At 42.2% G+C, this 18,683-nt stretch overlaps 1 protein-coding gene across 1 annotated transcript; it reads left to right on the top strand.

The window, feature by feature from the left end:
• Positions 1-745: 745 nt before the first annotated feature.
• On the top strand, positions 746-17,875 carry LOC147233962 (endosome/lysosome-associated apoptosis and autophagy regulator family member 2-like). Its single transcript, XM_086146632.1, has 22 exons — positions 746-965; positions 5,506-5,626; positions 5,734-5,923; positions 6,015-6,162; positions 6,365-6,454; positions 6,562-6,667; positions 8,177-8,326; positions 8,459-8,547; positions 9,711-9,891; positions 9,995-10,123; positions 10,651-10,741; positions 10,858-10,960; positions 11,272-11,409; positions 12,006-12,278; positions 12,718-12,891; positions 13,248-13,437; positions 14,258-14,354; positions 14,439-14,540; positions 15,029-15,155; positions 16,202-16,380; positions 17,049-17,211; positions 17,379-17,875. The coding sequence occupies exons 1-22, from the start codon at positions 861-863 to the stop codon at positions 17,451-17,453; spliced, it is 3,021 nt and encodes a 1,006-aa protein (XP_086002758.1). The 5' UTR covers positions 746-860; the 3' UTR covers positions 17,454-17,875.
• Positions 17,876-18,683: the final 808 nt, after the last annotated feature.

Consider the following 18,683-nt stretch of genomic DNA (forward strand, 5'->3'; position numbering starts at 1 on the left):
TATTTAAATAAGTATTTTCAATCAATATTGAATTTAAAAACTTTTTTTTCCTTTTAATTTTTTTTCCTTTAATTTTTTTCCAAAATAATGTCGGTCGGTACATTGCTATTATTATTAATGATTGTAAAATTGAAATAAAATGCCAAAAAATTGAAATAATTAAATTGAAATTTTCATTATGTTCACCAAATTGTCCTGCGCATAAACATTAAATAAGAAATGTGGCCAGCCAGCCAAAATAATTGCCCACCCCGGGCTAGTCGGAGGTATACGAATCTCAAACCTTGTTGTCAGGGGGTGTGAGATATGTTAACTGTACTACTGTTAGGACCGGATACACGTGGCCTGCCAAACTATTTTCATTGAATATTTTAATAAGTATTTTGAATCAATATTGAATTTAGAAACTCCTTATTTTTTCCCTTTTGTTTAATTTTGATGGATGATTACATGCAAAATAATGTCAATACATTCATATGATCATTAATGATTTTAAAGTTGAAATAAAATGCCAAAAAATATAAATGTTTCATTTGCAATTTTAATTTTGTTCAATTTACATGATACCCAATTGGCCCACGCATAAAAATTAAATAAGAAATTTCAGCCAAAAATAAACATCGCCCACTCCTGCGGTAGAAAAGCGTCGTTACAGGTGCTTTTATTCTGAAAACCAGATGTGACACCGGTACAGTTTGCCTGGCTTGACGGAGCCGTGGGTGGAGAGAAGGGAGCGGGAGAGGGGGAGAGGAGGGGGGAACAGACAGACGGACGGACGCATCAATGTCAGGGAAACCGAGACAGGTCTCCACCGGCCCGGCTCGAGGCTCCAGACGGGCTGTGCGTGATTCGAGCTGAGGATGCGGGGCCCGGCGTGGTCCTGCTGGCCGCTCCGGTGCGCGCTGCTCGTCATCGCCGCTCACACATTCGCGTCCATGGAAAGGGAGCTGCGGCCGTGCAAGGAGGTGAGCGCCGATTATTGATTATGGATTATTATCACCGCCTATAATAAGATCCGGGCGCCTTTCAGCCCCCCGAGGGCGTGTTTTTTAATGGCCACCCGTGGACGCGCAGGGGAAGATGCGGCCGTGCGCATGCATGTGGGGTGCGCGCTCGGCCTCGGTTGCGTTCAAAAGCGGCTGAAAGAGCGTCGACCCGTCTTTTTTTCAAGGCTGATCCGCTTAAGATGCCACCAGTGTCGGGTGTAAACACGCTCCAGACGCGGAGGGGGGGGCGGAAGGACCCCCAACAAGCCACCCTCCGCCCTCCCTGCTGAGGAGGAGCAGGAGGAGGGGAGGCGCTGACTCACCCAGTTGCTTTGCTTTGCTTTGTTGTCCCCTTGCTGGATGATTTAGTTTTGTCCAGAAACCAGAAGTCACGGGTGTTTTGAAATAACACCCTTTACTCGAATATATTACCCATCTATCCATCCACTCTCCACCGCTTTTCCGGAGTCGGGTCGCAGGGGCAGCAGCCGGATCAGTGAGGCCCAGACCTCCCTCTCCCCTGCCACATGGTCCAGCTCCTCTGGAGTCTATCCCTGGTGTCCTCCCAGATGGACATGCCGGGACTACCTCCCCCCTGGAGGTGTCCAGGAGGCATCCTGACCAGATGCCCAACCTCATCTGACTCCTTTCTGCGCGAAGGAGCAGCGGCTGTACTCCGAACTCCTTCTGGATGACTGAACTTCTCACCCTATATATAAGGGAGAGTCCGGCCACCCTGCAGAGGAAACTAATTTTGGCCGCTAATATTCACGATCTTGTTCTATCGGTTACTGACCACAGCTCATGACCGTATATGAGGGTGGGAATGTAGATCGACCGGTAAAATGAGCGCTTCGCCCTTTTGGGTCAGTTCCCTCTTCACCATGTCAGATTGGTCCAGAGTCCGCATCGCTGCAGACACCGCACTGATCCACCGCCAGAAAGGCCTGATAGGACTCCTTCAGTTTGACGGCATCCCTCAGCTCTGGAGTCCACCGGCGGGTTCGAGGGTTGTCACCCCCGACAAGCGCCGACTGTCTCACAGCTGAAGCTCCGGTCTGCCACCTCAACAATGGAAGCACGAACATGGCCCATTCAGACTCAATGGCCCCCGACTCCCTCAGGACCTGCTTGTACTTCTGCCAGAGGTGGGAGTCGTAACTCCTTCGAACAGGGGACTTTGCTCGACGTTCCCAGTTGACCCTCAGGGTACGTTTGGGTCTGCCAGGTCTGAACGGCATCCTTCTCTACCATCGGAGCCAGCTCACCACTAGGTGGTGGTCAGTTGACTGCTCTCTTCACCTAAGCGTCCAGGACATATGGCCGCAAGTCCAACCATACCAGCAGAAAGTCGATTAAAGAACTGTGGCCTAAGGTGTGTTTGTACCAAGTGCATATGGACACCTTTATGCCCGAACATGGTGTTTGTTAAGGACAATCTGTGACGAGCACAGAAGTCCAATAACGAAACACAGCTCGGTTTCAGATCAAGGGGGCCATTCTCCCAATCACACCTTTCCAAGTTGCACTGTCGTTGCCCACGTGAGCGTTGAAGTCTCCCAGTAGAACAAGGGAGTTCCTGGTTGGAGCGCTATCTTGCAGCCCCTTTAGGGACCCCAAGACGAGAGGGTAAACTATACTGTTGTTGGGTGCATAGTGACAAACAACTGTCAGAACCCGTTCCCCCACCTACCCTCTTGTCCACTGGGTTGAACCCCAACGTACAAGTGCCGATCAAGATGCCTACACCTGCCCATCGCCTCTGACCGGGGGCAAGTCCAGAATAAAAAAAGGGTACAGCCCCTCTTGAGCGACCTAGTTCCAGACAACACACTGTGCATTGAGGTGAGTCCGACTATATCTAGTTGGAATCTCTCACACCAGCTCGGGCTCCTTCCCTGCCAGAGAGGTGACATTCCATGTTCCAAGAGCCAGCTTCTGCAGCTAAGGGTCGGACTGGAAAAGTCCTGTGCTCCAGCTACCGCCTGGCTCACACTGCACCCGACCCCCTTGGCCCTTCCTGTGGATGGTGAGCCTAGGGGAAGCTATTGTTCCTTCAGGCTGTGCCTGACCAAGCCCCATGGGTGCAGGCCTGGCCACCAGGCGCTTGCCACCTGGTTCTGGCTCCTGCCTGGCTCTGGCGGTGACCCGTGTCCGTGCAAGGGAAAACTGGGTCCAATGATTGCCTTACTCATGAGGATCCTCTGAGCCACACTTTGTCTGGTCCCTAACCAGGGACCTGTTTGGCTTGGGTGACCCTTCCAGGGGCATAAAGCCCCCGACAACATAGCTCCCAGGATCACTGGGAAGAGCAAACCCCTCCACCGAGGTAAGTTGGCAGCTCATGGAGGGATCAATACATTAATTCTGACAGAATTATTAATTATTGTAATGGCCTGGGATATTACATTAATCAGTTTTACAAAAGATAAAAGTCAGCATTTTGGTCACATCACATTTAAAGTTGTCTGGTTATTTGACATTATTGTATATAAGTATTTTTCTCATACAAAGATCACTTTTTTAAAATATAGAGTAGAGTGGCAAGGTTACATTAAAGAACATTAAAGTCATATTCTTTTTTGAAAAAAAATATTTTTAAAAAGTTTATAGAAATTTAACATTAGTCAAGGTATTTTTTCACTGACAATAAAGGGTGATCAGAAAAAAATATTAACGTTTCATATATATTTATTATATTATATATATTATTATAATATATATTATATTTTACCAAAGATTCTAATTTTTCCAGTTGAATAGTCATTGTAATATTATTAGCATATATTCATTATTTAATATTTTGATATTTTGTATTTTAAAGGGGGTATTTTTGTGTGTTATTAAAGTTACACAATTCATCATATTTATCATTATTATTATTACTATTATTATAATGAGGAGTAGTATATTTCTTTGAATTATCATTGATGTTGTACTGACAGAGCATTTCAAACCATCCAACTAAATAAGTTAACCGAACAAATTGTAATAAACATAAACATCCCCATCTTGACTTTTTATACTTGAAATTATTAAAATGAATAAGGAATAAAGCGTTGAAATTTAAATGAAAACTTGTTGAATAACATCAGTACTACCAATCAAGCAAACACAACATGATATCAAAATCAATGACGTATCTGTTTATTTTTTAAAAAAACCCTCATTGGATCAGCCAGTGGGTTATTTTCACGTGTTGCCAAGGAGATACGTAATGTGATTCATTCTGTGAAAACATAGACTTTTCAGAGCAACAAAATGCAGTGTGCAGCCAGATAAAGAATGGGGTAATTGTTAATGGGTTAATACAACAATTACATAATATCATAAATTGTCAATTTATACAGAATTAATAACAATCATCTCTTTGTGTGTAATTTTTGTATTCATGACGTTGGTCAAACAGTCTTCACTACTCTGCCCCTCCCACATCTTCTTCTCTTCATCAGTCTCCATGACAACCAGCGTGTCACCCTGGAGACCAGCGACACACATTAGCCCGTGTCCTTTTATCAGTACTAGCCCCCCCTTCCCCCAAGCATGCACATGCACACAAGCGCACACTTGCAAACACAAACACACACACACAAACACACACCTATAGCTAATTAAAAGGCAGCAGTTTGTCATTACAGTGGCAGCAAGCTACATGCTAGTGAAGGTGGCTTGTTCTGATGTTAGTAACATGGTAACATAATATGTGTGTGTGTGTGTGTGTGTGTGTGTGTGTGTGTGTGTGTACACGCGAGTGTGAGTAGGTGCATGAACGTATGTATGCGTGTGTTTATTGTTTATAATTATTATAGGAGAGTATTCAGCATGAATAGTTTATTTGATGCAACAATCATGTGATTTGTCATGAAGATTGAGCGTATATGTTCGACACATATTATCAAATACACAGACACACACACACACACACACACACACACACAGACCCACTTCTTCTGCAAACAGTTTCTGATAAATTCTTCGTCCAAACATCACAAATAAGTTGTGCAGTTTGAGTAATTGTTGGCTCAGCGTCCGTGTGTTTATCCGACATGCGGCTGAAGAAGCGTTACTTTAAAATGCAGTTTCATCCTTCCTGCAGTCTTTAAACACATCAGACCCTCAGATCACAAATAGCTCCACTAACACAGGAGTGTCAGATGAATGTTTTTTTTTTTTTTTTCTGATCTACTTTGCGCTGTAATTTCAAACCCCACGGCCTGACAGTCACTTAGGACCCGAGTGTCAGCCAATCGAACATGATGTTCTGTTCTTAATGTTCCTCAGGCTGCAGCCTTTGCGCTGATGACCCGGCACTGGGCTCTTTATGTTCCATTAGTGCTCCAGTGGTTGGTTGCCTTGGTGACCGGGGTCAGACACTCATCTCCCCCCACTATTGTTGTTTTCATACCAAGTCATTAAAGTCATGTGTGTTCAGCGCTGCATGGGATTGCATTTAATTGGGTGTGTTTGACATGTGACATTATGTGTGTGTGTGTGTGTGTGTGTTGTGTGTGTTTTGCAGACGGACTACTACTACCAGTACACAGAGTGTGACAGCACAGGGTCAAGATGGAGGGTCGCGATTCCTCTCGGTCCGGGCACCTGTTCAGACCTTCCACCTCCAAGCAGAGGGACGGACTGCTGTGAGTAGTGTGTGTGTGTGTGTGTGTGTGTGTGCGTGTGTGTGCGCTTGCATGCACATGCCCTTTGAAAACTTGTCAGTACAACCCTCCCCTCATCCTCGACGCAGCCTTTTCCTGTCCGGCGGGGAAGTTTCTAGAAATGTCCACCCAGCTGTGTACACCGTGCGCAGCCGGCTCCTACTCGCTGGGCAGCGGCCTTCGTTTTGACCAATGGGATGTTGTCCCTGCGGGCTTCACCAGCATCGCCAGCTTCTTGGACCCCCGTCCGTCAGGGGACGACGTCCAGGCCTGTAACAGGTGACGGGCCCTGGAGTGCCATGCACTTTCTTGGACGTGTTTTTTTTTTTCCCCCTGACCGTTTTGCTGAGCATGTCGCTTTTGAGTGCAGTTCCACCTGGACGCCGCAAGGGGTGTATCTGGAGTCTAACCGCGACGAGTGCACCGTGTCTCTTGCCTACGCCGTGCACCTGGAGAAGCAGGGCTCGGTCGCCTTCACCTACCAGTATCCCGACAGCAACATCTTCTTTGAGTTCTATGTAAGGCCTTTTGCGGGGATACACTCCTCACACACACTGTTTAAATAAGGATTTTTTTTCTGTCTTAATAAGATGCACACAGATGGGTGTGTCCATCCATTCCCTCACTTCCACCTTGTATCGTAAACCATCCCTTGAGTTTTTCTGCCAAAAAACGTGTTTTTGACCCGCTGCTAAACGACATGCATCCGCGTGTTTGCAGGTGCAGAATGAGCAGTGCCAGGAAATGGCCCAGGCCGACGACCAGAAGTGGATCAAGGTCACCAACAACGGCGAGTGGGAGACTCACACGGTGAGTTTCCCACTCTCCCATTCCCACTCATCGTCCCCTTTGCAAACCCGCATCCAGTGTGGTGGGCGGTTGCGGTCGATGCGAGTCACCCTGTGTGTTGTTCACAGGTGAGTCTGAAGTCAGGGACCAACATCCTGTACTGGAGAACCACCGGGATCCTGGTCGGGGGGAAGATGGTCAAACCTGTGCTGCTCAAGAACATTCAGATAGAGGGTAAGAATATCTAATTTGAAATAATTTAACTTTTTTTTAAATCAGCTATTTAATGACATCATCAACTGCTATTGTCTATTTTTTCCTCATCATATTGCTAAAATTCAACTCCCGTATTTTCACGACTATAAGGCACACATGAAAGTCATAGATTTTCTTCAACATGTGTGGCACACCCTATAGTGCAGTGTGTCCTGTGTGTGTTGTTGTTGTAAGGCGGACGTAGTAGAAAACACCATGTGAACGTTAAAGGGGGAAGTGTGGGCGTTGATTGTATATAAAAAAACAGGTATGTGCATTATGCAGAACATCGTTGTTTAACAACCCTGAAAACATTGCCGACAAACACATCCAGCCCAGCCACTTCACCAACATGGACAAGGTGCCGCTCACTTTCGACATCCCAGTGAGTCACACTGTGGAGAAGAAGGGGACCAGCACGGTAGCGATACGCACAACGCGGTCCGAAAAGTCGTCTTGGAGACCACAGTTTCACTAAGAGTGGAAGGCAGCGCCGAGCGAGTTATGCCACAATTTCTGTAAGGATTGTAGATGCTTGGGCTAATGTGTCTGCTGGCACTGTTGTTGGAGCTTTCGCAAAAGCCGGCATCATTTCCGAGGAGCCGCGCGGCGCGGAAAGTGACTCTGACAGTGAAGAAAGTAAACCTGGCATGTTTGATGGAGATTTAGCGCAGCTGCTCAAATCAGAAACAGAGGATGACGATTACGGGTAAAAAAAACGTGAATACCAAACCCAGTTTTGCTCCCGCTCTATTTTTAAATACGCAAACTTGTATGCTTGTGTGTGTGTTGTTGTTCTAAGGTGGACATAGTAGAGGACACCATGAAAACGTTAAAGGGGAAAGTGTGGGCATGGATTGTATATAAAACCTGTGCCCTATAATCAGGTGCGCCTTTTGTATGTGTTGTAATGCCACACATAAGTGAGACTGCGCCTTTTAGTGCAATGCACCTTATGGTTGTGAAAATACGGTAAACCATTTTGATTTTTTATGGAGGTAATTTCTCATATATTTTTGGAAAATATTACTTATTCTCAGATTATTATTTTTTTGTCTTTTAATTAATTGTTTGCATGTTATTTATATTTTGCCGATTAAAATTTCCCCCCCTTCATTTCTTTCTTGGCAAATTTTTAGCATTTTTTTTCCTTATTTTCTGGTAATTTCTTGATAATTTCAATTGTTTTCTTGCTAACTCATAATTGCTAACCCTTAATTGGCCCCAATTTTGATCTTTTTTTTTTCTGATTTAACTGAAAAAAGTCAACTGAATGCTGGTACACAAGTGGTATATTTTGATATTAAGATTTTTATCAAGTAAATCTATTGTGGAATATATAGAAAAATAAAATTTTAAATTTTTGCAAATAATCACCGGTGACAGTGATAGACAAGACATTGAGTGTGTACACTGATACTCAATTATGTAACCCTGGCTTATGCTGTGTGTGTGTGTGTGTGTGTGTGTGTGTGTGTGTGTGTCCAGGTGTGGCCTACATATCCGAGTGTTTCCCCTGCCGACCCGGTTGGTTCAGTCCATCTTCGGGCTCTTCGTCCTGCCTGCCGTGTCCCAGCAACACATTCTCCATCAAGGGGGCTTCGTCCTGCACCACCTGTCCTGAAAACCATTACTCATGTGAGAGCGTGCTGGCGCACACACACACACACACACACACACACACACACACACACAAATGTACACACACTGGCATGATTATGTATTTCTGTTGTGTGGGGTTACCTTGTACCCTGTGTGTTTTCCCGCCAGTGGAGGGCTGGGCCGAGTGTAAGATGAGGCCGCCTTGTTCAGAGAGGGATTACTTCCAGATCCACTCGGCCTGCGACAGTGAGGGGAAGGTCAGTGACACACATGTGCACACACACTCATACACACATACACATCCACACACACACACAGATACCCTATCTCCCAGACGGGGACAGACACACACACTAAAAGCCTGTTTTAGATCAGTGCCAACTAGGAGTTATCATTTTCTACAAATCAAGCAAAAACAGTAAACTAAACATTTTTCTTTTAAGCTTGTTTTCCTTTTAGAATAAGTCATTGTTACATTTTATTACAAGAGACTTGACAAGTATTAAAGATGGGTCCCACAATAATAATTTTCAATTATATTGTATTTTTATTTCTCATGCCGTTTCTGCATAACTTTTCTGAAATGTTAACTTGCATTAACGGCCATTTCCCGTTCAGTTCACTTATCTCATGCCGGTCTTCATTTTATTTTTTTCTTGAAGATTTTGATAGTTAATATAGAAGTAAATATCCTTAAAGATCTTCATGCACTTTGCTTGTTGGTAGGATGGGGTTAATTATTTTGCAAAGTTCCATTTTTTTAAGTCACTGAAAAGGCGTCACTAATTCGACCTTTAAGAAGTTTAACTCGAAAAATGACAGAATTATAGCTTCTTTGCACTTCAACCTCTTTAATTATAATGGTAATAATTCCAGAATTACCAGAAGAGCCACGCTTCTTTGAAATGATTGTTTATAAGAGAATTGACAAGTATTACAGACAGGTCCCACTATAATAATTTTCAATTATATTATTGTTATTTTTTATTTCTCTTACAGTTTCAAAAAATTACATTAGCTCAACTTTTCTTCAATGTTCTGCTTCCGTCAACAGCCATTTCCTGTTCAGTTCACTTATTTCATGCCAGTTTTCATTTTGTTTTTTTCTTGAAGATTTTAAAAGTGAGAAACAAGTTAATATCCTTAAAGATCTTTATCCATTTTGCTTTATGGTAGGTTGGGTTTAATTAATTTGCAAAGTTCCGTTTTTTTTAATTTACTGAAAAGGCGTCACTAATTTGACCTTTAAGATATTTAACTCAAAAAATGACAGAATTTTAGCTTCTTTCCACCTCAACCCCTTTAAGTATAAAGGTAATTTAATAATTCCAGAATTACCAGTAGAGCCACGCTTCTTTGATGTGAATGTTTACTGTTTTTATTTTAACCTAACAAAACCAACCTTAAACAAATCATCCAGACGCAGGTTATTTATCGATGGCTCGAACCAAAGATCTGTGTTGAAAACGTCACGGGGGCCTTAGAGCTCCCCGCCAGCAGACAGAGGGAGCCCTGCCCGCCCTGCAACCCCGGATACTACAACAGCAACGACTCCACGTGCCTGCCCTGCCCCCCCGGGAGCCACTCCGACGGCACCTACGGTAAAAACTCCACCTGGCAGGCAGAATTTTAGGGAATTATCCCCCCGTATGTCTTCTTTACTGAAGAGAAAACTGCAGGGAAACTTGTGTGTGTTTGTTTTAGCGTGCACCCAATGCCCCGCGGGAACGGAACCGGTGTTGGGTTATGAGTACAAATGGTGGAACGTTCTGCCATCCAACATGAAGACGTCCTGTTTTAATGTGGGAAACTCCAAGTGTGACGAGATGAACGGTGAGGAGCACTTCCTGGTCCTGTTCTATAAATAAAACTTTTATTAGCGGCCGCAACCAGAAGTGCATGCGGTACTTCAAGATGTCACCTCACATGCTGTATTTAGGTTAACATTGAACAAATATTCTACTGTAAAACCCTGATGTGAGCTTTAGTTAAGAAGTAGAACACAAGTAAGAAATATAAATGAATATTGGAAATGTTTCAAGAAAATGCTGAAAAAGGTTTATTAAAACTATTTAAATACATTTTCATATATATTTGAAATTAAATGAAGCACAAAATCCTGGGGCCTTTCACAGATTTTTGAGTAATTAAACATAATAAATAAATCAAACCCTCTCCCCAAATTCCAGAATTTTACATCCCCTTCGATGTGCTCTGGCAAGGAATCCCATGATGCTCAGCAGAGCCAACGCGGCTTGGTTGTTATTGATTTGATAAAGCAGCGTAATTCACTCACAGATCTTTTCAGGGGTGGGAACGGGCTGTCGGCGTTATCATGAATGTCCACGGTTGTTCTCCAGGATGGGAGGTGGCGGGAGATCACATTCGCAGCGGAGCCGGCAGCTCTGATAACGACTATCTCATCCTCAGCCTATACGTGCCTGGATTCAAGTAAGTTGGCTTGTTTTTGGACATTTCTTTTAGCTCGATTTTTAAATTTCTCTGCTCTGAATTTCAAAAAAATAAGAAGAGTATCCAGGTGACTTGATGTTTTTTCTTCATGTCAGGGTCCCGGCCTCTCTCTCTGGGATGACCGGCACTGAGTTCGGTCGGATAACCTTCGTGTTTGAGACAGTCTGCTCTGCCGACTGTGAGCTCTACTTCATGATGGTGTGTGTGTTTGCTTGCGAGCGAGTGTGTGCTCAGAGTGGAAGACAGTAATTAGCTCCCTAGCTACTTCAGAATGGCGATGGCTCCATTCACAAACTACTTTTTCCCAGTAATATCAACAGACTACGTCTAGTCCGTTTAGAAAAATGGAAATTCAAAATAAAATTGGGCCTGAAATCGAACCTTGTGGAATGCCACAGTTGATGGAACTGTGAAGCTAAAGTACATCTCGTGACCATCAGGGCTCTTTTTGTAATATTAAAATGATAACGCCGTAACCTGCCTCTGTTCTGTTGCGGCACTCCCTGCAGGATGTGAACAGGAAGAGCACCACCGTGGTGGAGTCTTGGGAAGGTAGCAAGGAGAAACAGTCCTACTCACACATCATGACCAGGAATGCCTCTGTCACCTACACATGGGCATTCCAGAGGACCAATCACGCACTGGATGTGAGTGGACATGTTAAAGCAGTGATATAAACTTGGGTGGCAGCGGCAGTCCGGGTCACAACGGGCTTCTTTGTTTAATGGACGTCTCCTGTCTCCAAATTACGTGCTCATCTATTTTGCAACTATTTACCATCATTTCCGGACTATTGAGCGCACCGCCGATCTCTATCTTGGGCTTCCTCCTGCGCACTAAAACCGTCAAAGTCGTCTTCTTCGGTGTCGTAGTATAACGGACAATTTCCTGGTATTTTCATTGGTCCGATGTTACGAGGATAAATGTTTTAGCGGCATGAAGCTCGTTAGCCCCCCTAAAATAATCCATATATTAGCCGCATCGCATGAAAAAAGTCGCAGCTTATCATCTGGAAATAATGGTAGTCAGTTCGCAAAAAAGGGTTCCTACTTATATGCTAACTTCTTGATTTTTTTTTTTTTTTGTGATGCCCTTAAAGATAAAGCGAAGGAAGGAAACGTGGTAACTAAATAACTAAAAACAGAGGTGAAATCACACTAAGAACTAGCAAGAATATATAATAAACACCAATCAATTAAGATGATATTCCCTTTTCTGTGTGTTTTTGTGTGAGTGTGTGTAGGTGCGTCGCTACGTCGGTGACATGGTGAAGCTGTACTCCATTAGCGTGACCAACGTCCTAGACGGTGTGGCATCCGTGTGCCGGGCGTGCGCCCTCATCTCCCAGAAGTCCCAGCAAGCCGGTTCCTCCTGTGTTCCCTGCCCCGCTGGCTTTTACATCGACCGAGACACCAACCGGTGCCAGGAGTGTCCGCCTGACACACGCCTGGCCGGACGCCACACCTACGGCCGGGAGTCATGCATCCCATGTGGACCAGGAAGTAAAAGTAACAAGGTAGGAAGGTGTTAAACAATGGTTTGTGATCTGGAGAGAAAGAAGACAACAGGATTTACTAGCTAGCTTTGCACAATGAATGATAGCCTATTGGCAGCATAGCTCTCCCAGAATCAACAGATGCATACTGATACCGCTAAATTATCATAAGGTGCTGTAATTTCTGAGATGTGGAATTTGTAGCAGGATCTACTTTCCTGGCTGAACCGCAGTGCAAAAAAAGCAGGTTGGCTTGTGAAAATCATCATACAAAAAATGAATATGCTAAAGTGATGCAGATTCTCTCTGAATATGAATTTATGATTCTCATGAATATGAGTCAACGAGGATGAAACGTTTTAAAATTCCTCATTTTGCTGACAGAGTTCTGCTGATTGGACTCCTGTTGGTTTTTATTTTGTTGGAATAGATATAAACATTCATCCTCCTGCTCCCTTAGGAGCACTCTCTCTGCTACAGCGACTGCTCCTTCTCCCTGGCAGAGAACAATCGCACACTGACCTTTGACCTCCACGCTCTGAATGGCGTGGCTTCCCTGATCGTCGGCCCCAGTTTCACCTCCAAAGGCACCAAGTACTTCCACCTCTTCAATGTCAGCCTGTGCGGCAGCGAGGTAACTCACACACCACTGGGGTTGAATCGACATCAAAATTTAATTCATCCATACCGTGAATGTTTTGGTTGTTACAGATGACTTGAAAGTGTGCGTGTTGTGGCGTGATGTGGCTACATAACTAAGCTCTAATTGAAATAACATTTTGTTGGGGTGTTCTTCTTCATGAGTCTTCCTCATGTAAATCCATCATGTTTATTTTTTGAATCTTCTCTTTTGATTTTCAATCCTGGAGTCTAAATTTTGGGTTTTCAAAGACCTTTTGTTTCTGAGAGCGAATCAGATGTTGTTGATTCCAAGTCCGAATGGAAGCATCAAACGTAACCGTAGCAACTGACTTTTCCCCGCCACCGCAGGGGAGGAGAGCTGCCGTTTGCACCGACAATGTCACCAACATCTCCAGCAAAGACAACCAGGGCGACGGCGCTCCCTTTGTCAACTGGGTGGACAGTTTCATCTGTCAATCAACCATCATCCCGGCAGATGGGCGGGGCTTCAGAATGGCCATTTCTTCCCAATCCATCAGCCTTGCCGACATTTTCCTCGGTACACGAAAAGCACTTTATTTCTCTCGGAAAATGTAGGATGATCAGACCTCTCTACTGTGTCCTTTATTTACCAAAAAAAAAAAAAAATTTAGATACATTTGGATTTCATTTATTTATTTAGGAAAAGTAGCTTTCTCTCACATCGGTTCCGTAACAGTTTCTTTTTATACAACTTATTTTATCAATCATCCAGCTGTTTCACATTTTTAAAAAAATCTCTTTTTTAATCTTTTTTTCCCCATTTTTAAAAATATTTATATTTACTGTCAAAACCAGAAATTACCATGCTTTTTATTTCCAAGGCTGTATGAGAAAACAAATCTGACTTGATTTATTTATTCAATATGACATTTAATTAATTTAATTTAAGAATTAGACCTTTGTTTCATTATTTTATTGACAAAATTTTGTCCTGTTGACTATTTTTTCAAGTCTTTCCTTCAATATATTTTTCAGATCTTCAGATCAAAGTCATCAAATAAATACTTTGTTATATCTATTCACTCAAAGACAAGAGGAAATACAATGATCTATAACACAGTATCAAAAGGAGTTTGTTTTATTTAAAATGTATGTATTATTATTCTAAATAGTTTTAATTTGCTTGAAATATAAGATTAGCTTAAACAAATTTTGTTTGGTTTTCAAAGATACAAGTCTGCATTTCTATCTTTGGCCACTCGAGGGCTCAGTAAACTGACACAAGTCTTTTTTCTTCTGTAGGCTGTGTTGTGATTTTGTCCTAACAACAAAAGGTCTGACCTTTGTGTGTGTGTGTGTGTGTGTGTGTGTGTGTGTGTGTGTGTTCTTCAATCCAGGAGTGACTGTGGACCCTGTCCTAGATGGAGTCAACGCCAAACCTGACCTTTTCCCTGAAAATACCAAGAGTTTTCCAGACATCCATTTCTTCTACAGGTAACGGGCAGCAGGCCTCAGATTTGTGTTTTCCGTGTCTCTGCAGGTGTGCGTTTATCAAATTCCTGCCTTGTTTTACTCCAGATCGCCGCAGGCAACGGCATCCTGTGATCAGGGGCGGAGCTCGGTCGTCACCGTTCGCTGTAACCCAGAGAAGTCGGAGCGAGGAGAACTTTCTGTGCCCAGGTGGGTACTTCTTTAAAACCTGCCAGATCTGTGTAAAACATCTCTTTATCACTATATCAAATCAAATTGTAAGTTTACATATTTTAGTTTTGCCCAATCGTGTTCATATTATTATCACTTTTTTGTTAATTTGTCAATTTAAAACTTTTTTTTTTATTCTACAAATATGAAGTGATTTTATTATCTATTCAACATTTTTTTTTTCATGAAATAGTGAAAATGGAAGAACAGTTCAGATCAGATGTAAATAAGTGGGAAAGTCAATCAAATCAACTATTAATCTAAGTATTAATCAGAAGAAGTTTAAGAAACTAAAATCACTGAACATGGAACATTAAAATGTGGTTGAAAGTATTTTGAGCTTCATGTTTTCCATAAAATACACAACAAAGATAAAAAAATAAATAAAAATAAAGATAAAAAAATAAACAACTATTAATATGATAATTTGGTGGTTTAAGCAACAACGTGTTTGTCTGTTTGTTTAGCTCCTGTCCTGCGGGAACATGTGACGGCTGCACCTTCCACTTCTTGTGGGAGAGTGCCAGTGCCTGCCCGCAGTGCACGGAGGACGACTACCATCGCATTGAAGGAGCCTGCAAGGGGGGAGTCCAGGTATCACCCAGACATTCACACACACACATATCTTCTCCTCCTTTCGGCTTTTCCCTCCACGGGTCGCCACAGCAAATCAACCGTCTCTGTCTAACTCTATTCTCTGTATCCTCCTTTCTCACACCATCCATAAATCTTCTCTTTGGTCTTCTATGAGACCTCCTGCCTGGCAGCTCACACACACGCACACGTATAGGGTAGTAATGTTTTGTCATTTTTATATAATTTTCAAATATTTTTTAAGGTATTTTCTTCATCGTCCCTTTGATTTTTTTTTTCGAATATATTTTAATGTATTTTTAATTTAGTAATTTTTCTGTCTGTTCTTTGTTCTCACTGAAGTGAGATTTTTTTTCTGAACTCAAGTTATTCCATTATTTATTGTCATCTTTTCTTGTATATGAAAAATTTGTTTACCTCTCTTTGAATATCATATCCTCTTTAATTCATTTTTAGGTAATTTCCATTAAGTTCATCCTTCCACTTCAAGATAATCCTATTATTTTCTTCCCAACTCTATGTAACCCAAAGAAATACCGGTATCCAGATAAAAAAGAAAAAAAAATTACAAAAAGATATATTAAAAATTAATTAATTAATTTATTCATTCATTGTTTATACCAACATCTGCATCAGATGTTATTGGTTTTTTTTTTGTATATTTTTCTGACTTTTATGTATCTTACTGCTGCATATTATTAACGACCTCTATTGCACTATCCACTTTCTGCTGTGTAAAATTTCCCTGCTGTGGAAAAAAATATAATAGCAGTACGATGATAATAATAACGTACTAATTCAATAAAATATATATGATATTTATTTGAATAGACTGTGTTGTTATTTGTTTGTGTCCTGCTCCCATCCCTTTCAATGTACAGCACTTTGATGGGAAAGTGCTCAGTGAATGCAATTATTATTAATAATAATAATAATAGAAAAAATAGAAATAACCCCTCAACACATTCTGAAGCTCAGCGGCCTTAAAAAGCTGCAGAAAAGTACTTTTGAATTTGTAAAATACCTTTTTCTTTATGACCATGAAGGAAACGCTGTACCTGTGGAACGAGCCCAAGCTCTGCACCAGAGGGTCACCACTGCCGGCGAGGAGTGCGTCCCCTTGCGAGGCCGTCGCCCTCTGGCTCAAGGTTGGGGTGGGAGGCGGAGCCTTTGTAGCAGCACTCCTCGTCTCGCTTACCTGCTACTTTTGGAAGAAAAACAAGAGGTGAGATATGTTTGCTTTTCTTTCTGGTATTTGCTTAGTGGAGCAGGAGTCCCTTTAATTGGAAGTTCGATTCCAGGCTTCTTCCATCTACGTGCTGAGTTGTCCTTCGACAAGATTCTGAAAACCTATTTGCTCCCTATTTGGCCTGTTTAACACTTGATAGCGTATTGTTGAATAGGTGTATTTAATCCAGGGTAAAGCAAGATAATGATATCTTGGTTGAGACTCTTTAAAAATGAAAAATGTCCAATTACATGCAAAATATATTTTTTCAGAGCTACTGTAAAATGTAAGTAATTCTAGTCCTATATTCAACCTTCAAGATTCAAAGCATTTATTGTCATATGTACAATGTGGAATCGTGTTTCCCCGTAAATACATTGTTAAAATAACAGTTTTAAAGTTTTTGTTTTTGTGAAGGAATGTTTCAAAATGGATTTATTCATCATAAAAGAAGAAATAACCATGTAAAATTAACAAATGAATCATATAATTTAAGGCATTCAGAGATGAATTAGTAAATAATTCAACAAATAATTTTTTTAAAAGTTTAAAATTTTACATATATGATTTTATTCATATGTTTAAACACATCATATGATTTGATATCCTTCATTCAGCGAGACCCTGGTGTGTGTGTGTTTGTTCGTGTGTGTGTGTATGTTTAGGCTTGAATACAAATACTCCCGTCTGGTGATGTCTGCCAACAAGGAGTGTGAGCTCCCGGCAGCAGACAGCTGTGCGCTGGCTGAGGGCGAGGAGGCCGACGATGATGTGGTTTATTCCCAGAAACCGTCGCTCCTGGGGAAGCTGAGGGCCATCGCTAACAAGGTGTGACCTTTTGACCTTTCATGATAGATGGTTGAGGGTTTTCTCACCAGTTTACATAGTTTTTATTTTTTCAAATTTCAAAGTCATTTAATTGACCACAGTGCACTTTGTGTGTGTGTGTGTATGTGTGTGTTTGTGCACGCACATGTATGTGTTTATTTATTTAGTCACAAGAGGAAGGTGAGAGCAGTGAGTCCGTGCAGCTGAACTGCTCGCAGGCTGAACGCTGGGCGCTGGGATAGAAGTATGACCACAATTAGAGAGAAGAGGGAAAGAGAAACAGAGAGAGAATTAAAGAGGAAGACTTGGTCAACAATGACATCACTGTAAAAACCTGCTCCCCCGCCATGGCGGAGGAGGGGATCCCTGATTTTTATCCTTTGGGAAACTGATGCGGCCTGGACGCCGGCAAACACTGGACCTCGGGTTCTACTCCTCCACCTGCAGACACACAAACACACACACACACATACACACACACACACACACACGCACACACTTTAATGCAGACAGCAGAATCAGAAACAGGCCTCTCATGTTTTGTTTTGTTTCGTTTTGTATATTTTGGAATTTTTTTTGTATTTCCTGCTTCTTTGTTCAGAGTCTTGTATTTATATCAATGTTATTGCAATATGAACCTTTAATAAATATCTATTTGGCTTTGGGTGGTGTCTGGGTGTTTTACAATGGATAAGCAGGGACTTCTAATAGTTTCAGTTTACTGTTGGTCAGTAAACAAACAGAGTAAGTTAAAACCTCTAAAATAGACCTGCAAGCAGGCGTGGAGCTCCAGGGCCCTTCCTTGGGGGTCCTGGGGGGGGCAGTCAGCCCAGGAATGAGTCACTGTTTTTGGCTGTGGGTTCACCAGAAGTCAGCTTGTCCTGGCCTGGAGATCCAGACCTCATCCTGGAGGACACTAAGCCCATGAATCGTGCACTGTTTTCGGCTAAAGCAAGGGTCGGCAACTCACGGTTCCGGAGCCGTATGCGGCTCTTTGATCCCTCTGTTGTGGCTCCCTGTGGCTTTTGAAAATAAATAACGAGTATTTAATTAAAATGTATTTTATTTAACCCTCCTCTTGTGTTAGGGTCGCCAGCGACCCGTTTTAGTTTTTAAATGCATAAAATAATCACTTGAAATTTTTTTATTGCATCAAGGCTTCTTGACTTTGTCAGGAACCTTGATTTCAACAAAATTCAACAAAAACATTTTTTTTTCACTGCATTGTAAAATGCTTTAGTTAAAATTATGTCCTTTGTATTGTTAGGGTCGGTTTCGACCCGGGTATAAAAATAAGATTACAAAGCAATAATTATAGCCAAAATTTAAATCATAAATGCATTGTCAGCCAACATGATGACAGCCACCTCCTCCCCCAATCATGTGAGCTTCTGGGGATGCTCATTTGTCCAGGATTGCTCCAAAAAAACAAAACAAACAAAGATGAGCATGTCCAGTCACGTCCTTGACAT

This window comes from Fistularia commersonii, chromosome 5, assembly GCF_037954325.1.
Source record: "Fistularia commersonii isolate RoL2024-O1a breed Wild chromosome 5, RoL_Fcom_v1.0, whole genome shotgun sequence".
Taxonomy (NCBI): Eukaryota; Metazoa; Chordata; class Actinopteri; order Syngnathiformes; family Fistulariidae; genus Fistularia; species Fistularia commersonii.